Source organism: Parasteatoda tepidariorum, chromosome 3 (assembly GCF_043381705.1).
Source record: "Parasteatoda tepidariorum isolate YZ-2023 chromosome 3, CAS_Ptep_4.0, whole genome shotgun sequence".
NCBI classification, from domain to species: domain Eukaryota; kingdom Metazoa; phylum Arthropoda; class Arachnida; order Araneae; family Theridiidae; genus Parasteatoda; species Parasteatoda tepidariorum.
The window spans coordinates 28,549,657-28,572,948 of record NC_092206.1 but is presented as its reverse complement, the minus strand read 5'-3'; the positions used below and the strand labels follow the sequence as shown (position 1 = coordinate 28,572,948).

Sequence of the window (23,292 nt, the reverse complement as noted above, 5' to 3'; positions counted from 1 at the left end):
TACACTGTTTTGTGCATAGAGTAACATTACATTAGAAGTTTGAAAATGCAAAACAGATATTTAAAGGTGTCAACAATTTCACTACAACTAAAATAATTAAACTTATGGAAATATTTATTGATGAAAATTAATGTAATAACTAAGTAAACAGTAGACATTTTAAAGGAAATTTAAAATAATTTATTAAGAGTATGTAGGGAGAATGGTGCCAATATACTTCAGAAATTAAAATCTGTATAAGAGTCTAATTCTTACAGGATAAAGTGACAAGGATTAATATTTTATCTTATTTCAGTCTTCGTTATTGGAAGTGGAATAAATCCATTTGGAGCTATAAAGTCGTTTAATTCTTATGATCTTAATAATCATTGTTTGAATTTTCATGTTTTATCAAATTATGTGTAAAATAAGTTGATCAACATTCACAATAATTTAAATTTATTGAAACACTAACTTAAAAGCCTCAGATTTATTTAACCATAGATATAGAAGTATGTGCAATTAAAGTGCTAGAAAAATGGAAGAAAAAGTCAAAAATTTATTCAAGACATGCTTGATTACAAGGTGTTATAAAACTATAATTTTAATAGTAATTTAAAATATTTCATATTTAATAATCCCTACCCTTTTTCACATTTGGAAAAATTAACATAAAATTAGAGTTTGAATATAATACATATATTTATATACTGATATCTAAAAAGCTTTATCATTTAGAATTTTTTAAAATAAATTGCAATTGTAAAATAAATGTAAATGAGGCAGTTTTGTAAATTCCTTTTCAATTTGAAACAGGCTTAATGACTTGTTGGCAAATTAGTAGATGGTGCAATAAGTTGAAAGCAAACTTAAATGCTTTTTTTCTAAGAAAAATGTAAGAAATGTTTTTTTTTTTTTTTTTACAAGAACTCGGTGTACATCAATTTGTAGTGGAAAAATATAAAATTTTTTTTTTTAAACACAATTAAAACCCTCTACAAATTTGTTTTGACTAGATTTATTTAATTTTTTTTTTTTTTTTAAGATTTAAAATAGAGGAAAATATCAGATCTTGGGAAAGGAAATTTTTAAAATGGGAGAAAATAGAGTAACCATCTTTTACATGCACTTTAAAATTGTATAAAGTTAGTAAAAATCAAAATTTTAAATAAGTTCAGAAGTTGAAAATGATGTACATTAAATTTTTACAAAATTCAGACCAAAAATAAGTAATCACTTTTAACGAATATGAAACAATATGTATACTGAGATTGATGACAAACAAGTTTTTTTAGAAAATTTTTTATTATTATACTTGCAAGGTGCTCCAAGGAACACTATAGATAGTAGCTCAGATTTTATACTCAACAGGAATATGGTGCAAGCGTGACTTTAAAAGTCAGAGTCGAAAATACAGAGTTATATTTAACGACCAACTTTACCAAGTCGAGTATCAGTCTTGGGATTAGCTGTAACATTCTGAACACTTACAATAATTTCATTTATTTTGGTTTGCAATTCTCTAAGATCATGTACAAAACATAATCTCAATATTTTTGCAGCCTTGTTAAGAACTGGATCACTGCTTTCAAACTCTAATGAACTGTCCAATACAGAGGTAGATTTTCCACTTTTTTTGCTTTGTCTAGATTCAAGTGCTGTTTTCGAGTAAGAACTTTTAATGACAGAACAAACAGCACTTAAAGTTTCTAGATGATCAGGATGCTGAGCAATGTTTAGGGTGTTTGCGAGAGATTTCACTAAACCTTTGAATTCAGCACTTTCAAAATCTAGATTATCTAAAGGATTCTTTGCACTAATCTAAAATAACAATGAGAACAATTAATAAAACAGAACAAATAAAAATTAAACTTGTACAGAATTTGAAAATGATCCAAATTATAAGAACAATGAGTTTTATATTTCATTGAGGTAATTTACACGATTTTTAGCATATTACACTACTTTCTTTTCAGATTACAACATGTATTGTGAACACAGTGAATCTAGTGTTACAATGAATCAGCAGTTGCAATAGCAGAGTTGTCACCTGAAACTGATTAAACCTAACTTAAACCCCCAAAATTTGGTGTCTTTTTTGTCACAGATATCGACAAAGAAATCTTCTCACACTTAGCATAAATTAAATAGCTTTTTTTGGAGATATTTCTGTATCGTGATTTTTCACACCAACTACAATCGCCAAGTACAGGGATGAGAGTAGTCAGAGAGTAAAAAAGAGGAAATCCNTATGATTGCCCAGGGGTTCTACCTTTTGAGTTAGTCCCTTTCTGTGATGTTTTTTCTTAGTTTCTTGTGGGCTGCTTCCAGAAGTTACCAATTATTCTGCCACAGATCATGATCCGGAAATATCCGTTTATTTGGAAGATTTTTGTATTATGATCTGTAGCAGAAAAAAATCCAATTTTCCGGCAGCGGTTTGTGAGAAACTAAAAAAAAAAAAAACAACAAAAACAAACAGCAAGAAACTCCATGGGTGTAACTAGCACCATCCTCATGTAAACATTTACAAGTTTTATTAAAAAGATATGAAAGTTATAAATCCATTTGGCGTCATGGCAGTTGAGTTGTAGTTGGCGCAACAGATCACGATACGGAAATATTTTAAGCGCTATATTTCTGATGCTAAACTAAGCAAATAAACTCTCAATAGAAGACATTTTAATTTAGCAAATCTGCTATTGCATCAGCATTTCATAAAATACAAAGATATTTCAGAGTTTCTAAGCAAATATAAATTTCATTGCTACTATTATTACGTGAAAGTAGTCTGAACTATAGACCTTACCTGTGGGTTAGCAGATTTGACATCCGAATTTTTAGTGTTGATGCTTTTAAATTTATCTACATTATCCCCATATTCTAATCTTACAGCCAAACCTAAGAGCCAATCACAAATTTCTTCTTTTTCGGTAAAAGGGCATGCTAAATCTGCTAAATACACTTTGAATGCATCTTCCCATGCGGCATTCGTGATGTTACGAAGAGGTGATCTGTCTTCTATAGGATACTGACGTATAACCTGATCTTCTAACCAAACAACAAGACTTCGAAAATCATCATCAGAAAATACATTAAATTCATTGAATTGCTTGTATCCTAATGCTTCTAATTTTCGGCGATAAGCCATAATTAATTGTTTTTTTATTTTAATCAAAAAATTCTAAACAAATAAAAGAACATTTCGACTTCTGCTTCGCTGTCTGCGAAAAATGCGAAAAACGAAAATTAATGCAGTTGCCAATCCAATAAATTCATCCTTAGAAAAATGAATTATTCGGAAAATGATTTCAAAAACTTAACAAGTATATAAATTTTGAGATTTAAATAAATAAGGTTTTCAAGATTCAATTATTTGTAATACATTTTCAAGCTTAGCTACAAATTTTTTTTCTTCTAAATGTCAACAAATAGTTCAATTAACTGCAACCGGTGGTTTTAATTGTTTTCACTTTGCAAATTTCTTTTTTTTGTAAACAAAGAAGTGCGTTTGTCAAATATGATAAATTGAGTTTAATTTGAGTGGTAATTCCTATATTTCCTGTTAATTTTTTAAATATTTAATGCAACTGCAAGAAAAAGCTTTTCTGTTCTCGTTTTCTCTGATTTCCTTAGAAATGAAAATTAGTTATTCAACTTGCATTTCAATTTAAAGTGTATTATTTTTTAAATCTTATTAGTGTTTGTATTAGTTAAAATTTTTCTTATTAAAAACCATCTGATTCATTTTGAGTATTTAATACTTGATTTTTGTGAATATCTTTTTTGGATGTGATTTTAAATTTCTAAGTATTTTTTACCTCCATCTCTATCTTAGTCCCATACGACTGATAAAGTATTTTTAAAGTAAAAATACTTTATCAGTCGTATTTTTTGGTTGCTTAATTGAAAGAAGTGCTTTAAATTCAATGTTAATCTTTCTTTCTGATGCTAATCATTTAGTGAAGCAAACGTAGATTTTCAATATTTTCTCATCAGTCTTTCAGAACAATATTTAATCATGCATGCAATTTTCTGCATTCTTTCACTTTCGGATTATTATTATTATTTTTTTTTTCAGTGTCAGAATTTTTATTTTTTTGTATTTCAGGAGAAGTTTGAAGTTCTAAATGTTATTACCGGAAGCAAAAGTTGTTATTCTTGGTGCCCAAGGTAAGACTTATTTTGATTTTGTTAATTTTAAAATTTTAATTTAGGGCTATTATTGTTTTTCTTACCGAGTATTACGTTATTGCCTTGTACTTAAATACATTTACATTTTATAAGTGATGTTTAGGTATTAATAATTTTCAATACATTAATCTTAGTACTTGATTGATATTATTTGAATGATTGATTATTTTTACTAAGTTATTTATGGGGAAATTAGTTTACAACAAATATAAATGAACATGAAGTATATGATAAAAATGCATTGATTAGTTGACTCAACTTTTAGGCAGTTAGAGTCTTGGCAATTAGGACTATGTTTAACTGTTTTTATTTTGAACTTTTTAATGTCTTAAAAAATAAAGTTTATGAGTTAATGGTGGCTGTTTGTTTCTTTAAGACTAGAAAAAAATAATCAATATTCTTAGCTACTTACTTAGTCTGTTTTAAAGGTGATTATAATTACTATACTAATTATCACAGAACGAAAATTTGGAGTGATTCTGTTCTGACCATATGTGTTGGAATTCTCACCTTCTTACATATGTCTTTGGTATTTTTCTACAATAAAACAGTGCAATCCCTCCCATTTTGGTAAAGAAAAAAAGATAACTATGATTATATACATTTAGATACTAATTTGTAGTATAGACAGAAAATAATTATCAAGAGTTGGAAAAAAAAATGAGTTTCAAACCAATTTGTCCCTACCATGAAAATTTTCCCTACTATAACTGTTAGATTACAGCCTACTGTTACATTGAATTATCTTTATAAAGAAATATCTTTACTGCAATTATAATTGTTTTTTACATTGCAGGAGTGGGGAAGACAAGTTTTATAAATCGATATATTGGTCAAATATTTGAACAGCACACCTCACCTACTATTGGAGCTTCCTTTTTCTCTTGTACCACGTATGTTTTTTTTTAAAATCTTCTTTTGTGTTAAAATTACTATTTAAGTATTATACTTTACTAAATAAAGATAACTTATTAACCCCTTATTCTATCATTTGTCTATTTCCGTAGAAGATATAAAAACTTCTTTACTAATTTAAACACAAACTTTATTTTCTATAGAATTTTGTGTTATCATTTGATGTATCATTAAACTTACCTACTATGTGTATGGAACAAATCAATATTAGTGCTTTAAAATATTTGCTAAATAAAAAATACTTAAAAACACAAAAATATGCACTTAATTATTTATTATTTATAGAAAAAAACTTAAATTATCAAAAGCTAGAAACAAATGCCAGCAAATTCAGAGATTCTAAGTTAATGCAGTTTATATGGAGAATTGCATTTCATAGACCTTCTACTGTATTACTGTTATGTTGAAGGTCTGTGAGTTTATATTAGCTTTTATATTATGACTGTAATTTATGAAATACAGTTAAAAATTATACAGATGTTTTAATATATTTTTAAAATAGTAAAATAAGTTGGGAAATATTTGGTGTTTTTCAAATTTTATTGATGGCTTCTCTTGCCTTAAAAGTATGAATTAAATAGACTTTATTGTTAATTAATAAGTTTAAAAAATACCATTCCTTAATTCTTTTGACTAATTATATGATTATTGAAGATTTTTTATTTGTTAAACTTTTTGTCTACATTTCACAAAGGTTAAGATATAAGCAGAAATTAATAGATATCATTGCTGTACTTGTTCAAATCAAAAAAAATATTTTCGAACTCTTTTTTCCCCCCTCCTCAAGTGAATAGTTAACTAAAAAGGAAAAATAAAATAAATAAATGGTAAAATTTTATTGGGAGCTAAAATTTTATTCTTGCTTAGGAAAGTTTTTAGAAAAATTTGTCTGATCTGAAATTTACATTATATTTTGTAATAACTATTTGTTCAAGAACATAATATTTTGTTTTTATTTATTTATATTTTGCTATAAAACTAAACACAACAGCAATAAGAAACAACTAAAAAAAGGATAATTTATTAAACAGAGGGATTTCTTGTTTATTTTGTAGCAGTTTAAGAAGGTTAGTTTTGGAAAAAATGAACGGCAATTATAATACTTATAACATTGCTGTAATTAGCTGAATTAATTTGTATTTATCCAATTACTGATCTGTATTTTATTTACCAATCTTTTTTTAATTTTATTTTTATGCACGTTTTAAAAATAGTCACTCAATCACTTTTTTTTCTAAGTGAGGAAAATAATTCCAATAATTTTTTTTCTCTTTTACTGTTTAATTAAAAAATTTCTTAATAAATAAATTTCTTTTAGGAAAGTTGATGATAATGAAATAAAACTTCTGATATGGGACACTGCTGGCCAGGAAAGGTTTAGATCAATGGTAATATACATATATATAAATTTCATAATGTTTCATGATTTGTACTAGAATTGTAACAATGAAATATGAATATCTTGATAGAATTTTCCTACACCCTTTTCTCATTATTTAGAAAGTACATTGTAAAATATGAACTTCAAATAATAAAGCAATGAAGGTCAATGTAAAAGTATCAAATGTGATGATAAATGAATAAAAAAAAAATCTGTAAATTGCATTTCATTTTTGTTAATTTATGTTATTTTCCCAAAACTTTATCTGGAAGAAATATATATAATTTTCTCTCGGATTTCTACAGATTAAAAAAAATATATACTGAGACATGTATTTTATAAATATAGGTGTTAGTTACGAAAGCTATCACATTATTAAGACCAAAAAGAGAGATATTAACATAATATTCTACAATTTTGGTTATGCTTCTTCTTCTAAGACTTTATTTTTTCTTTCAAAAATTCATTTGCAATTAAAAGTTTTTTTTATTAGATAACATGCCATGGTTTTTGAAATAAAATGACCCATGTACTTGCTAAAGAGTAAAGCTTTTCATGATTTTCTTAAAATATGATATGCTTTATATTCTGCCATTAAAGAATTTGTTAGCAAAATATGTTTCTAAATTCTACATATAGACTTAAATTTGGTCATAGAATGCAACTAGACAAGTGCAAAACTCTCCCCATTCTAAAGCCGTAGATCATAATTTATTTGTGTATGTTTTGATCTATTTATTGATGTTTTATTCTGTTTTGATTTTTTGTGAGTCCAAATCTAATGACCAAGGTCTAAAATAGTTTGAAGTCATTTAATCCAGGTTAATAAAATGGCCAATTTTAAGCTATAAATTTTGCATATGATAAAATTTTGGGTCAAATGACTGATAAAAAATATTTTGGAATCATATGGCAGGTATTTTTTTCATGATAAAACAGAGATTTGACTTAGATAACTTTAATATTTTTAAATGCTCCATTTTCATTTGAATACTGGTTTTTAATGTTTTCCACACTTAAAAATAATGGAAAAAAGTAGTTGAATCGAAATAAATTGGTATACTTTTATCTAATTACTAGGTTATAAAGAAATTTGCTTTAGTGTCAACAAATCCTTGTCCTTAAGGCGGATAAAAAGTTATATCTGGCACTTAAGAATTTAATAAAATTTAACATTTAAGCAAACAGTTGTTGCATTTTCCTTTCAATAGCATGCTGACTCCTAAAAATTTGTACAACCTTTACAGACTTAAAAGTTTTGTATTTTTGCACAACACTTTTGCTTTAATATAGTTTTGATTACAAAAAATAAATTGGCAGTTTGAAGGAAATATATCTCAATGTAAATGTTTCGTAATATACTATTTTTAGATTTTTTTTTTATCTTATCTTTGTTTACAGGTTTGACAAATTTATCACTGTAAAATCTTGTTTTCAATTAATGTATTTAAATAAATATTCTTAAAATTTTAATTTCACTTTATTTTGCAATTTTGTTTTGTTGTTAAATTAGTTCACTGGTTTTTTTATTGTCATGTTTTTAATTTTTAATTTTTTGTTTTAGGCACCTATGTATTATCGAAATGCCAATGCTGCTATTTTAATGTTTGATTTGACCTGTTATGATAGTTATGAATCAATGAAAGAATGGGTGTCAGGTAACTATATTGTCTTTGTTTTATTGTTTTTTTAATAGGCTTAATTTTGTAGAAAATTCAGAACTGGCAATTCATGCTTCTGAGATTCATTAAAAACATGAATATTATTCCTAAACTATTGATTATGATTGAAGTTAAACTGAATATTTTTTATTTAACTAATAACAAAATTAATTATATGTTAAAATTGTGTTATTTTAATGATAGCTAACTCAAATATGATTTAAATTTTTTAGCATCCATTTTTAGTTATTATTAAATAAAAAATATTTCATTATGTAATTTATTTTTAAGTATGGTTTAGTAACCAATTCAGAACTGGCAAGTTAGCACAGATTTTATGCTTCAAATATTCATGCACTTAATTATTTATTATTTNATGTGAAGTATTAAATACTTTTTATATAAAAATTAAACCTTTTTTTTTATGTTTCAATAGTTTTATACACTGTACAACACACTGCGGGATAATTTAAATGAATTCAAGAGGTGGTAAGAAGTTTTTTTTTTGCTATTCACAACGTTGTAAATGATTGAGAAATACAGATTTTTTTGGTGTGATTTTGGAAATTTTTTGTTATTGAAATTCGTGACATTGAGCTTAGAGTGTTATGATCTGTTTGTTCAGATCTTCATAAAACTGAAAATTAAATATTGATTAGTAAAAGACATAGTTGATACATTTATGTCCTAGTATGAGCAAAATACTTTTATTCTAATTATCATTTAACTGAATAGTTTCAATTTATATTTATTGTTAAAAACTGTTTGTTTAATTTTTTATTGTAGAGTTGAACATGCGATTGGAGGATTCCATAATTCTTTGTGTGGTTGGCAATAAATGCGACATGAACAGTATTCGTCAAGTAGGATTTCGGGAGGCATCAGAGTATGCCATTTCAATCGGTGCTCTTTATCATGAAGCTTCAGCCTTGAATAGTGAAGGTAAATAGCTAAATACCTTATTTTTAAATATTGTGTAACTGATTAAAAGGCATAATTTAAGCTGTCCATGGGGTCTATACTTAGTCTTACACTGCATTAAAATCAAATGACATTTAATGCAATATATTCTCCATTATAATTTACAATTATTGTCAGAATAAATGATGTAAGGGTCCATAACCTACGGCCTACAGACTGTTGATGTGCAGCTCACAAGAGCTTCTGAACGCAATAAAAAATATCTTTAATTTGGTTTTTCGTTAATTAATTTATTTAATTCAAATTTATATTACTCTATAAAATGCATATTTTTTTGCAATTTCATTCTGTAAGCTTTTTGGTTAAAATTTATATCCCCTCCTAATATTTTTGTGTATATATTTATATATATTTGATAAATTATTGTACGAAGGGGAAAAAAATTAAAAAAAAAAATTATCAGTTTCTTTATTTTTAAATATATTCAAATAATTAAAAGTATTTAATTTTCTGAAAATATGTTATTTTTATTGATAAAAATATTTAGTGCTTAGAACACTAATGTTTATATAAAAATTATATTTGCCGCTAACATGTCTAAATATGCATGTGGCCCCTCGTTAATCTACCTGCTGTGCAAGTGGCACGTCTCTGAAAAAGGTTGTGCACCCCTAAAATAATGGAAAAGTTTTTTTTTTCTTTTTTGACAATATGTATGAAAATATGATATTTTTGAACTTAAAATTATTAATGTTACAAATTACCTAAGATAATTTTTATTTTACTAATTAATATGTCACAATTTGTTTCATGCTCTTATTTATTGAATTGTTCAAAAAAGTTCAAGAGAAAATATGAGTAAATTTTATCTTTTTTTTACTAGTGACTCAATAAATAGTTATTTAAATTTGAACTTAAATAAGAATAAATAATTTTTCTAAATATAGACTCATAGTGAATTAGTAACTTAACCACAATATATAAAAAGAAATATGATTTTTTTTATTAACACTAATTATTAGGAAAAAATTATAGATTATAATCCTATTTGCATTGTGAAGTAATCCAAAAGATTGTTGATAGTTAATTATGTGTANTAATGATTTTATTTTTTGCTCTTAACATCAAAAGTTATTGTTTTTCTTTGCTAATCAAAATTATTTAAATTTTTTATCAAATGTCAGTTAAATTTTCAAACCATAGACGTGGAAATCCGTTAGTTTCAAAAACAAACTAAACGGGTCTTTTTAAAATTAGTAGAGTACGTTTATACAGCAGGAACGCTAGAACAAGTTGATACTTATCAGGGGTCTGTATGGGCCAGATTTACTACCGTTTAAAGATACCTTCACAAATTCAATTTAAGGAAAAACGGTAGTTTTACGAAATACTTTTTCTTAAAATTTTATTTTTGTATCCTGTAAGAAACGATAAATCCATGTTTTTATGCTGATATTTTAATATAATTTTTAATTTTCACAACTTATGTCTGAAGTTTTCACAAAATAGGTACCTCTCAGAAAAACCTTGACAATCCCCTGCTTAAGGGAAAACAGAAAATGGGGGATCGGTGGATTTAGTTTAACTGTATCAAATCAGGGGTCTGTCCAGACCGAATTTACTACCGTTTAGCGGTACCTTCACAAATTCAACTTTAGGAAAAACGGTAGTTTCACAAATTTAATTTTATTAAAAACGGTAGTTTCACGAAATACTTTTTCTTAAGATTTTATTTTTGTATTCCTTAAGAAATGATAAATCCATATTCTTGTGTTGGATTTTTAAATATAATTTTTAATTTTTCACAAATTATGTCTAAATTTTCACAAAATAGGTACATCTCAGAAAAACAAAGACAGACTCCTGCAAATATTCACTAAGCAAAATTTTGTACTTTAGACAAAGTCATTCTTTTTGAAGTAATTTTTTGCATGTTCTAGGAGTGGAAACTGTTTTCTTGGACATTTCTCAGGAATTGGTAAAGCAATATGAAAAGAATTCCAATGCCATTTATCGTAAAGAACGGTTTCAAGATGGTAAAGTTATTCGGGTATCTTCTAAAACGCACAAAGCACTAGAAGTATCAGAGGAAGAGAGGTCTTTCTTATGCTGTTAATTCTTACAATTTAATATTTGTATGGAAACATTTACAATTGATTTTATCTGTTTTTTTTAAATCAAGGAGCTTGTACATTTTAAACAGATTCACTGAGCTTAGCAACTTTTGGTGCTGTGACATTAGCATGTTACAAAACTACTATTTTTCTTTTTAACTAGCTTATGGTAAGGGTATTAATGTAAATCTGATGTTTCAAATGTCTTGTTTTTTTCCCCAATTTTACAGTTCACAGTGATGTATATATCTATCAGTTTTTAGTTCCTTTTCTTATTAAGAAAAAAAAACATGCTCATTCTTCTGAAGTGTAAATGTTCATTTGTTTGCTCTTTTTTGTGTGGTTAATTTTTTGCTAGAATATTATAAACATCCTGGTTATATTCTGGTCTTTTACAAATGACATATTTCTGATAAAGTTCCTTCGTATACACTAGGGGCGTATAACCTTCCCCCTCAAATGGTTAATCTACAATCCCTCTTTCTAGCCCAAAAATAACTAGAGAGATTATAATTGTTTTAAAACAATTTTAATATATTTTTTTAAATGGCAATAAAAATTTTCACCATGAAGTGCTGAGGTAAGTTTTTTTAAAAATGCTTTCTAACTAAAATACTTAAAAAACATACATATTTTAAGAAATTTTTTTAAAATTAAAAGTAGTATTATTTCCTTCAGGAAAATGTTAAGCTGTTATGTATGTTTATTTCTAGTTCAAATTTTACCAAATTTCATTAAAACTTAATTTATTACGCCCTTTTAAAGCACAATTTTTTTTTTCCTGCGTCAACTATACTTAATATTTCAAAAAAAAAAAAAAAAAACTTAGCAAGAAAACACTTACAGCAGATTTTACTGCCCACAACTTTTCTATTAATTAATTATAAAGAAAAATAAATTAAAGAGTCGTTACATATTGGATAAATTTTATAATTTGATTTGCTAAACTATTGCAATTTTTTGTTAGCTTTTAAATTTTTAATCGTCATTTTCATGTTTTTTTTCTTAAGTTTATTTATTGTAAAGCTCTGTATATTTTATTTACTGTTAAGTATGGTTTTACTGCTATGATTGTGATTCTTTGGTATTTAAGCTGAGAATTTTTGCTTATTTTAACGTTCTTCTCTTGGCTTTCATTTTTTTAGTCATAAGTAGTAGTTAAATCAAGAAAACTATTAAAAGGCAACAAATTCAGTTATTGGTAATTTATTCACATTTACATAACTTTTCTTTTTGATTTAATGGAAAAAACCTTATTTCTAATTATTTATTGGAGTCTGGAACAGTTGTTCAAAACAATTGAATACATATTGCTCCCATATGAAGTTATGAGTGCAATGGACAATTATAATTTTTTGCAGTATTAAAATTGAAAAAAAATCTTCATTGATCAACACAGCTTCCTTCATTGAGATAAGATTATTGAATTAAATTATTATATGCACAATAATTTTCAAAGCAACTTACCTTTTAAAATGTCGATCCGTCTACATCTACTATTGGGTTTATTGCTTCATGTGATACTATTAAAATGAGTTAAACAAAAATAATAAGTTTAAATATTGCTTTTTAATCAATATTCTTGTTCAATTGAGAAATTAAAATATTTTATAAATTCTTTTTAAAAGTTCCACAAAACTAAAAGTATGATTTCATTTACAAAAAAAAAAATTTAAAAAAATTGCGTGGAATAAATTTTCAATTCGATTTGTATGTAAATTTTTTTTTTTTTTAACGGAACTTGGCATGCATGTTTAATTATTATGCCTTCTTATTTGTAATTGTGATAAGTATGTAGTTTTATGTATACATGTATGAATGTGTTACAAAAAAGGGAAATATTTTATAATGAATTTTTTAACTAAATAGATTTTATTTATCAGAGGAAAAAAATGTCTATGCTTATGGTGCTAACACCTTGTTTTTATCTAGTTATACAAATATAAAAAATATATATTTATGAATGCTCAAATTATATGATTAAAGTGATTTCCAGAAACTTGAATGCTATTTTATAAAGAACATTATTTATCTTGGATCAGTTTTAAATATTTGTATAGATTTACTTATCAAGCAAATAAAATTATATGATTGTTTTTGTGTAATATTTACGATTAAGTTTTCCTTTAGTTACTTTATTGCTTTGTTGTTGCTTATCTATGCATAGAATCAAAATTTCTTTACCATCTGAAATTAATTTTTCTGCCAAACATATTAATTACTTGGTAATTTTGGAACCTGGAATTAAAGCATTCCTAGAATTAAAATGAAATACAGTAGGGAACCGATTATCTGGGACCATCGCTATTCCGAATAACTGATTTTTCCGGTTTTCTGAATCGCTACAAAAAGCCGTTTTTTTTTATTGTTAAACTCAACTAAAAAAAGAAATATTTGGAAATAATCTTGAAAAAACAAAGTAATACACTAATGATTATTTCCAAAATGATGGTAAGGTAAACATCTTTCAAAAAAGAAAGAAAAATCCTAAAATCTTATGAGGAAAAAAAAATTAAAAAAAAAAAAAAAAAATGTTGGGAAAATTTATCGAATTTCGTTCCGGTTTACTGATTTCTGGATAACAGGTTCTGTACTGTATTTGATTTTTTTAAATATAGTATATTAATTTTTATTTTAGGTCAGAATGATGGATTTGTAATTGTTAGTGGTTTTTATGCAGTAAAATTGAAGAAATTCATCCATTTTAAATCACACGTAAACATCGTAGTTTAGTGCCTTTTGGGTAGAATTTTGATTCTATGTTACTATCTATATATGCCTGTATTTTTCTTGAATAGTATCAATTATACAAGTTGCATGCTACATGTGTAAGAGCTTCTTATATGACATTTTAAGACAGCATATAGTCATTTTATTATCTATTCATATCAAGCAGGTTATTAATATTTTAGTTGATATTGTGCATATTATAGACTAATTAATGGGACCATTTGTATTTTATCTGAACTGTGTTTTTTTAACGCTGTGAATAAAGCTATAAAGATATGTTAGTCACTCTCCTGTAATGCTTTAAAATTGCTTACAAACATAAAAAATATATATATTAGAAGAAAATAACACTTATACACATAAACTTTATATTAAAATACTGATAAACCTACCTGTTTTAGTTTAAGGGTTTGTAGATAATATGCAACTAAATAAAAATATATTTTTACTCATAAAATTGTTGCTATACTAAAATATAATTTGTGCTTAATGAACAGTTGACCCAAATTTGAGTTTACGGCTAGTAATGTTCAACTCCATAGCCTAAAATTTCCAGAAGACAACGGAAGTTCCGAATCAGTACCTCGAGTGGTACTAATTTGTTATGGGAACTTGGAGGACTTTGTGACTTTAACAGATTTAACGAGCACCAGTCATCATTTAATAAACTGCCATTCTTACAAACGAGTCCAACGCCCTACCAACTAGGCTATCCTGGCCCAACTCTATACTTTATTGCAAGTTAAGAAAAAGAGAATTGCAGTAGAGGATTTAAGTAATTATCTACGACTTCCCATACTTTTAATTCAATAGCAAAACGCACATGTTTCATTACTAAAATATGTGACACTAACATTCAATTTTTGTTACTATTTGTGAAAAATAATTTAGAACTTTTGAAAAAGAGCATATTTTTAAATTTAATAAAATCTGTGTTTTACAAGATATCTCTATCAAAAAAGAGAGTAACCATGTAATATTAATTTTGATAGACATGATTGGAACAGTAAAAATGGTGCATTTTTTACTGAATTGCAATAACAAATTGTTTGAAAGATAAATTTTTGCTTTTACTCTGGCTTTTTTTTTTCACTGGCAGAACATTGTTAGCAATGAGTATTTATTTTTTCTATTCTTTTATCAGTTTTTTTTAAGCAATCAAATAGTATTTTATTTGTTATGATTTTCATAACTAATTTTTTGGAAAAAATGGAGTATTAATAATTTTTTTTATTAGAAATCAATTTTACAAAAGTAATTGTATCTTGCTTGGATATGTAAACAAAAAAAAAAAAAAAAGTCCATAAGTTGACAAAATAAATGGCCCAAAAAATTTATTAAATATTCATTTCCCAAATTATACAACATTAGCATTTCTAGTTGAAAGTTTTTAATAACTAAATCGTGATTCTGAAGAGAAAACAGAGTGTTCTAATTTCACTGTGATAGAAAAATCATGAATGATTTTATAAAAGTTATGTGTAATATTAAAATATACTATTTGAAAAAATTAATATGTATTTTTTAAATTTTAATGCATTATATTAATGCTTGCACTATGAAGTAAAAAAAAAAAACTTTATTAATGTAAATTATTCTATCAGTTTCATAATTATTTTTAATATATGGCATGTTTTTCTCAAAATAAGTCCAGTATTTCTGAATCATAGGTAAAACACTAAGCTCCTAGTTTTGTGTCTTCGTGATATAGCGACTTCACGTTATAACGCCTGCTGTCATTTTAAAAGTCAAATATATTAATTTCATAAACTTTGATTATAATACAGTCCTCCCATTTTACAATTAAAAAAAGTTTTTACGTCCGATTTCAAACACAATATCATGCAGGGAAAGAGAATTATAGTATGTTAGCAATGCTGATATTTTTACTTGGGGAATTTAACATTGAATTGTTGTAAGTAAGCTCTTTATATAAGGATAATGGTCTTTTTTTAAACTAGCAACTGAGTATATTCTTTTGTAACTTTTCAAATAATAGGACATTTACATTAGTACATTACAAAATAAACAAAAAATGATTTACAATTAAAACCAAGTATGAAGTTGGAATTTGGTAAGAAACAGAACTTGCAGTTAGGAAGATGTGTAATGACTGGTAAAATAAATTACAGTTTTCGACTGCATGACTTGAAATTATTAATAGAGTTTTTCAATTTTTTAAAAAACTAGAACATATGTAATTAGCCTTTTCTTTTAGGTTAGGAGAATCTTTGAGTAAAAAATATATCTAAATGGCAATGTAATTTTGCAAAATAGTAATAAAAGGCAAACAAATATTTTATTTCAGAACTAAAGACATCTTTTGCTTATCAAAATTATTTTTGTTTGTTTGAAAAATTGCAAAACAATTTCTCTTTCACTATTCCGGTGATTGGCACTTTTTATATGGGTAGATGACTTTTGCTTTGCATTTAGAATAAATTTAAAGATGAAATCGAAAAGGTTGATATTTAAACAGCTTTTGGATCGTGAATTTTTTGCAGGTAGAATCTTTAAGCAACTAAATATTCTTAAGTTTAACAGAAGAGAACATGAGTCGAACTATGCAAGTTACATTAAATGAAGACCTGGGATTTTGCCCTTATCGCCAAAGAAAAGTTCGAAGTTTGACAACTGCACAAAAATTAAAAAGGTGTCAAAGATGCAAGAAATTGCTGAACCAGAAAGGTAACAAAAATTTTGACAAAACAATCTTTCCTGATGAGAAAATATTTTGCACAGAACAAAGTTATAATGCTAAAAATAATGTATATTCAGCAACCTTTGATAACGTAGCTGAAAGAGTAAGAATTCGGTAATGGTTTGGGCTGCAGTGTCAAATAATGGAAAATTTTCTGAAATTTATCAATAAAGGGGTAAAAATTAATGCTGAATATTACAAAAAGGAACTATTGGCTACATATTTATTGTTACATGCTAACAGATGGTATCACAAAAAGGATTGGATATTTCAACAAGATTCTGTACCGTCACACCGAGCCAAAACCATGTTTGGCTGCATGTCAATTATCCGTAATTTATTAAGCAAGAAGATTGGCCCCATCTTCACCAGATATGAATCCTAGACTATTGTGTTTGAGTGTATTCTAGTCTAAAGTTAATGCTAAGCAGCACAGAAAGTTGGATTTCCTTGGATCTTCTTTATTGTGGGAATGGGACAAATTACCGCTTAAAATGATTTGAGCTGCCATCAGACAATGGCATAAGAGTTTCTCTTTAGTAATCGATAAAGATGGTGGTCGATTTGAATAAAATTTTTTAAGGTAAACCTCCATTTATAGTGTTCATCATATTTATCATTTTCTATTTAATATCTATACAACAAAATGATTTGATATTTGTAACATTATTTCATAGCCACCCTGTAAATTATCACTAAGAAAAAGTTTTTGCACCCATCAATTTTATCTCGGCACTATTTATATTAGAGTTATATATTTCTTAAATTGTGATTTCCTATTTTTTTATTATTAGATATTTATTTAAGATGCAATGCTTGGAGTTTTCAAAAAGGATCTACTATAATATTTTATAAGTGATTGTTAACCAAACTTTCAGAAAACCACAAAACTAAATAATCTTTATTTTCAATCCAACAATCAATTTTCATCTGTACTTTGTATAACAAGCAAAAATAGTGCCAGCACTAACACACAATAAATAGCAATCTTTATAAATAATACCAATAAAATACCAAACAAATAAATGCCATATAAAAAAAAATTGATCAGTTTTCGGTTTGTTTCATTACACAATTTCCATAACAGATTTTAATTCTTCTTCTCCTTCTTTGATATCTGTTGGAAGCTGGTATGTAGTAGCATGCAGCATTATAAAAAAGAAGGAAGCTCCTAAAACAATTTTCTCGTCACTTTAATTTTAATAAATATTCAGCACATTTACAAATTTCACTAAATGACTATGTGTACAGTGGAAAATAAATAAAGTCAAAGAGAGTTGATATCAATAAATTAATAATCATAGCAATTAATTTATACAGGAGCCATTTGAAGATCAAAGGTATCCTCATCTTTAGGACTTTGTTCTATTGAATATAATGTTGCATGAAGCATGATAACGAAAAAGGAAGCTCCTGAAAAATATATTTTATTTTCTAAGACTAAGTTAATTGTTTTAGTTTACAATTTAAAACAATGAATATTATATTAAGATATAAGATAGACTTTCATATCCATTAATTATATTTTATATATAAGTTTAAGTTAATATTTTAAAACTCTATTTATAAAAGCTTAAAATAAACTTTCAGCCCACTTAATATGTAACACTTAATATAGTATTTTCACTTTTATTCTCATGCCCAAATGAAGGGCAACACTAGACGTAAATCCCATCTCTGGATCTATATTCCATTATATTTTAATCTCAGTCAATATTTTTTTTTTGTACTTCGATTTTTATAAAAAATATCTATCAGATACTTGGTTTGGTGGTCATCACATTTCCACAAGGAAATTCTTATTGAACAGCAAATTTTATTGGACGAGCAACAAATATAGTTAAGTTGTAATATTTATCAAAACATTTATTCAGATGTTAGTCTATCACACAAAAGAATTTTCTGTTTTCTTTTATTTAAAGTGAGAAGATTGCAGGAATTGAATATGAAGTAAGCAGTAATATTTCTGAATTATCATTAAATAAAATACAATTAAATATGCCCCACTTAAGTAAGACACTTATATATATATATATATATAAAAAGGAATTCCTATTTATCTGTTACAACAGCATCTTTCCTAATATAATTACTTACAGAATTTTTTTTCCCTTATATATAAATACATTTGCATGGATTTTAAATCTAATTACCAGTTGTAACCTGGTTAAATTAATTTTTTGTGCATTTTTAAAAAAATGCAATTTAAAAAAAAAGAATCAACTGTTGTTAGTCTTTTACATTGCATTTGCACCTCTGTTCATTCTTACATGTCCAAAGAAGTTAGCGCCTTCAAAATTTGCCGTTCCCGTTAATTTATTTACATAACAATTATGACACACATTAATTTTTTAAAAAAAATAAACATTAAGTTTTTATAATTGTGCCACATTTGGCATACTTTTAGATCACTGCCTTCTTTATTAAGTTTGTAAAAGTATTCTCAGGTCTCACAAGAGGGTTAAATTACTAGGCTTTGATGACTTATTGATTGCGTTTCTATAACTTAAGATTAAATATCAAAATTTTGAGAGATTAAATTAAACATTTAAAAATAAAAAACAGACATTTATTTAAGAAAACAGCAAATCATTTAACTATACAATACCTAAAATCCAGAAGACTACTTGACCAGCACCAGCAAGGTAAAACAATGGGAAGGATATGAGTGATACTAAAGCATACTGATGAGCAAGTGTCATCTTTTGCCCTGCAAGATCAAGATGAGTATTATGTTCTAGAAAAATATATGCTTTTAGGTAGCCAGAATAAGAAAACACTTTTAACTGTACATAACTAAAACATAAAAGTGACTTTCATTGCAAGAGAAATTTGTGGTAACAAGTTCAAACTATCCATTTTAAGATCTTATTATATTAAGATGTCAGATTAGACATGATAAAGTGGTTACAGAGCCTACAAAGGTACAAGCACTTGGTTACCTAAAAATCCCATCTCTCGGGGCATAAGTTTCTCGAATGTAATGCTTTTATTTTCTATGCAACTTCTGGTTTAGTAATCTTGTGTACACATTCATAAGGATACAAATGTCTTTTTATTTTTATTAGCAATTTATTTTATTATTAATATTTTGATTATTAATAATTTAACTTTTTTTGCAACATTCAACTATCAGTTAATAACCTTAACAAGTATTTTTTAATACATTTAAATGACAAAAAAAAAGAGATTAAAACACTTAAATAAGATAGATGTCACCAAATAAAACCATTAAAAATTTTTACAAAATAGTTTTGTATAAACAATAGAAAAAAATTGTTTAAACACTTTTTCTTTGTACATGTATTAAAAAGTAAAAAAGTAGCTTTTTTTTAAATAAATTTTATTTTTTACAAGTTAGAAATTAGTTTTAAAATATTTTATAAACTGGAATTTATCAACAAAAATTCATCAAAGTATCAACAAATAAATAAAACATATTTTCAAGAGTTACATTAATAGAGAAATTATATTGTTAATCTAGTAAAATATCATTAGTATTATAAATAAATGTTACCAAATAAAACAATTTCTCTTGAATCATTTTTCAACTTGATAATGTAGCAAGATCCAAGGAATGCGGCAATAGCTATTAACAGTAAGGGGGATGTTAAGCTGAAAGCAAAAACATTTACTCAATTACTGTGTTCATAGAATAAAAAGTTATTAATACAAACATTTTGGTTTTAAAAAAAAAGAACCAATAATCACACAATTTAAGTCTATTTTATCGACATTAACATAGCAAAATAGAGTTGAAAAAGAACAAAATTATTTTTGTAACAGAATGTTCAAACATAAATTTTATTTTATTTTCAACAATACCTGTACTGATTTCTAACAGGGACAAATTAAAACAAGTAGTATTGAACAATAGCTACAAACCCTGAAAATTCAAAAACTTATTTGCTTTGTTTTGTTAAAAAATATAATATTTTTAAAAATGTCTTAAAATGCTTATGGTTAAGAATAACATTTTAAGAATAAATGGGATCTTGTATGAACGATTTTCATTTACAAATAGTATTGAATATGATATTTCTTATAGCAAATAAAATTATTTTTGTTATTAGAATTACATACTTGATAATAACTTACATGCAATAGACAATTAGTCCAATAAAAATGATAATATAATTGCTCTGGAAATATTCAACGTTCTTAACAACTCTGCTAGTACATCTAGGAAAAGAGTTGGGAATATGGAACATTTTGAAGTCCAAAAATTGACTCCATGGTCGTATTCTGTCTTTCCTTGTTAACAACCATTCTTTTGCAGCAGGGCTACTGAGATTAATAGGAACTACACTCATGTTTCCTTCTAGATAAAGTACCAAATCTGAAATGATATACATAAAATAAAAGCATTATTAGCATCTTTTAATCATAATATTAAAACTTTCACTACCTAATAAAGTAATAATTGTAAAATTAAATAATAATAGTAAAAAAATATGATGTTCGCTGATTGAATACTAAATTTAAAACACAGTAGAAGAATTGGTGCATATTCGTTTTAGAGGATCATAAAGAAAAAAAAGAGCCAAAAGTATAAACAGATTTGTAATTAATTGTAGTAATAGGTGCTGTGGCCGGCTTGACAGCCCAGTGTGGGCCACAGATTTCTTCATAAGAACTCTTGAGGCATCTCTTTTTGACACAATAGTCCTCTGATTTTTTAACACATAGAGTAAGGAAGTCATTTTCAACATCATCAACTAGTCTAGGTCCTCTTCTTTATCAGGTCACTTTATCACTTGCAATATGTCACTTTAATCAAACCCTGCAGACATGTATGACATCTAATGTTGGTTTGGGGTTCATCTTAAAATACCACAAGTAGGGTAAAACTGGGTAGCTAAGAATCGAATCCCTGCTGGTGCTAAATTGTTCATTTAGTTCTAGTTGTCTTAGTTTCCTAGGGCCACCAGTGCATTTAGCAATTTAAAAATACTAGAACTTCAGTGAAAAAGTAGTAGACATTTCTATTTAATATGACAATTTAAGAAAAATATAAACATGATTTACATATGTTGTAATTAATGATGAACTAGTGGAGGAAAAAGGGACAGTTGCATATCTGCAAACATAAGAGAAATAAAATAACGAAGATTTTACTAGCAAAATTTTTTAGGCTATGAGTTAAGTTTTGATTCAACAAAAAGAGAAATGCAAAATTACGAATAATATAAGCACTTACATTTAGCGAAGTAAAAAATATGTACATAATTCTTAATTTAAAGATATTTACATACTGCAGTACTGGCGATAGCATTATCTGTTGAGGAATAAGAGAAGTATTGTTGCCCTCAACAGATATTTTAACACCAGTTTTTTTACTTCTTTGAAATTTCTTCAACGAAGATGGAGAAATTTGAGAATATACAGACGTATACAAGAGTCTTTGTTAAAAAACAGGATACTTGGCAGGTATGCAATTATCCCGGGGTTATAGTGTTCATTAATTAGTATTTCAGTTAAAAAATTTCAGAGAACTTTTATGCATCTATATAAAAATTCAGATATTTTAAAATTCTAAAAATAAGTATTCGTGTGCTTTGAGAAAAAGTCCTACAACAAACTTTGCTTATGGGATCCGTAACAGATTTTTTCAGCCTTAGATATAGCGATTTTCTTCCTCCACTGCAGTACAGTCCTTGTCAGCTCATCATAGACTCATATCAAGTGGGTAGGAGCAAAACCGGGAAGTACCTGGTCTTACCCCGGGAGCAGAGGTAATTGAAAAGTAACAGAACAGTGCTATTTGTGCACTAAATTCTTATTGGTTGTTAAGGTATGAATTTTCAGTAACATACAAGAAGTAATAATAATTTTTCTAACAGTAATGACTAATATATAAAGTTTTCTTAAAAATAAAAAATACGAGAGCAGTTACATAGTAGAACAAACTCATTTTCACAGACAAAGTCTTTCTGACTAATAAGGCGTCATTTAGAATTTGTATGCAAGAAAACAGAACTAATTTCGACCCAATCAGGGAATAAATATCACAACACTGCTTATCCCACTCTCCCCAATGTAATTTAATTCATATGCATAATTTATTTATATTAAATGCATAAATATGAATAAAATAAAAATATTTACAAAATAAACAGAATATGTTTTGCAATACTGGAGGGAGAAACTATCAAATATTATGTTTGCTCTGCACAGAAGTCAAAAAGATGCAAAAAGAAATCAAGCCTAAGTTGGAATCAAATATAGGGACCGCCAAATATAGTTAGATATTTTCTTTTTTTTTTAATATAAAATATGTATAGCTGCTCATTGTCAAAATTATAATAAAAAAATATACCGCATTTATCAAATTACGTTGCGAAAAGATAAAAAATAATTTTGTACAATTTTATGGTTTTATACATATTAGTAGACATGTTAAGTTGTCAACAAATATTAATGCAATTTCCCCATGCAAATTATTAAATAAGGGCTTAGATAAAAATTTAAACTATAATATCAGACGAGAGTACTAGTAGAATGTAGGATCTATATCAATCATTTCATGAGAACGTATAATCCAACAATTCGACGTACGGTTCGTTAGAAAAGTAAATAAATAATCAAACTCTGGTCATGTTACGGTTACAAATTAATTAATTATTTATTAAATTAATTCTTAAGTTCGTATTATTTGAATTGAAAAATCTTCAGTTTGTTTCTTTAAAAAAACCC

General features: G+C 26.4%; 3 protein-coding genes across 7 annotated transcripts; 1 reads left to right on the top strand and 2 right to left on the bottom strand.

The window, feature by feature from the left end:
• Positions 1 to 1,265: 1,265 nt before the first annotated feature.
• Positions 1,266 to 3,242, bottom strand: LOC107450866 (RNA transcription, translation and transport factor protein). The gene is made up of 2 exons (XM_016066788.3): positions 2,789 to 3,242; positions 1,266 to 1,800 (listed from the first exon to the last, which is right to left on the bottom strand). The coding sequence occupies exons 1-2, from the start codon at positions 3,128 to 3,130 to the stop codon at positions 1,405 to 1,407; spliced, it is 738 nt and encodes a 245-aa protein (XP_015922274.1). The 5' UTR covers positions 3,131 to 3,242; the 3' UTR covers positions 1,266 to 1,404.
• A 192-nt stretch (positions 3,243 to 3,434) lies between these two features.
• LOC107450865 (ras-related protein Rab-31) lies at positions 3,435 to 12,010 on the top strand. Of its 2 annotated transcripts, none has more exons than XM_016066785.3 (7): positions 3,435 to 3,525; positions 4,091 to 4,152; positions 4,970 to 5,066; positions 6,407 to 6,476; positions 8,034 to 8,127; positions 8,917 to 9,072; positions 10,992 to 12,010. In XM_016066785.3, the coding sequence occupies exons 2-7, from the start codon at positions 4,110 to 4,112 to the stop codon at positions 11,165 to 11,167; spliced, it is 636 nt and encodes a 211-aa protein (XP_015922271.1). In that variant the 5' UTR covers positions 3,435 to 3,525; positions 4,091 to 4,109; the 3' UTR covers positions 11,168 to 12,010. The 2 variants fall into 2 exon arrangements, with proteins under 2 accessions (XP_015922271.1, XP_015922273.1); XM_016066787.3 differs by lacking the exon at positions 3,435 to 3,525 and adding an exon at positions 3,594 to 3,656.
• A 5,458-nt stretch (positions 12,011 to 17,468) lies between these two features.
• Positions 17,469 to 23,215, bottom strand: LOC107450862 (prenylated Rab acceptor protein 1). 4 transcript variants are annotated; one of them, XM_071178438.1, is made up of 5 exons: positions 23,083 to 23,215; positions 20,695 to 20,935; positions 20,114 to 20,211; positions 19,205 to 19,306; positions 17,469 to 18,009 (listed from the first exon to the last, which is right to left on the bottom strand). In XM_071178438.1, the coding sequence occupies exons 2-5, from the start codon at positions 20,907 to 20,909 to the stop codon at positions 17,909 to 17,911; spliced, it is 516 nt and encodes a 171-aa protein (XP_071034539.1). In that variant the 5' UTR covers positions 20,910 to 20,935; positions 23,083 to 23,215; the 3' UTR covers positions 17,469 to 17,908. The 4 variants fall into 4 exon arrangements, with proteins under 4 accessions (XP_071034539.1, XP_071034536.1, XP_071034537.1 ...); XM_071178435.1 differs by having other exon boundaries at positions 17,469 to 17,767; XM_071178436.1 differs by having other exon boundaries at positions 17,469 to 17,767; positions 23,091 to 23,190.
• Between the last annotated feature and the right edge of the window lie 77 nt (positions 23,216 to 23,292).

Bases quoted from the DNA above. Each gene is read 5' to 3' on its own strand.
- LOC107450866 (XM_016066788.3), bottom strand. From the start codon at position 3,130: ATGGCTTATCGCCGAAAATTAGAAGCATTAGGATACAAGCAATTCAAT. The intron at 1,801-2,788 runs GTAAGGTCTATA...TTGTTATTTTAG, and splicing joins TCAAATCTGCTAACCCACAG to ATTAGTGCAAAGAATCCTTT.
- LOC107450865 (XM_016066785.3), top strand. From the start codon at position 4,110: ATGTTATTACCGGAAGCAAAAGTTGTTATTCTTGGTGCCCAAG. The intron at 4,153-4,969 runs GTAAGACTTATT...TTTACATTGCAG, and splicing joins TGTTATTCTTGGTGCCCAAG to GAGTGGGGAAGACAAGTTTT. The intron at 6,477-8,033 runs GTAATATACATA...TTTTTGTTTTAG, and splicing joins AGGAAAGGTTTAGATCAATG to GCACCTATGTATTATCGAAA.
- LOC107450862 (XM_071178435.1), bottom strand. From the start codon at position 20,909: ATGAGTGTAGTTCCTATTAATCTCAGTAGCCCTGCTGCAAAAGAATGG. The intron at 19,307-20,113 runs GTAACATTTATT...TTGATCTTGCAG, and splicing joins AAGAGAAATTGTTTTATTTG to GGCAAAAGATGACACTTGCT. The intron at 17,768-19,204 runs GTATTGTATAGT...AAATTGTTTTAG, and splicing joins AGTAGTCTTCTGGATTTTAG to GAGCTTCCTTCTTTTTTATA.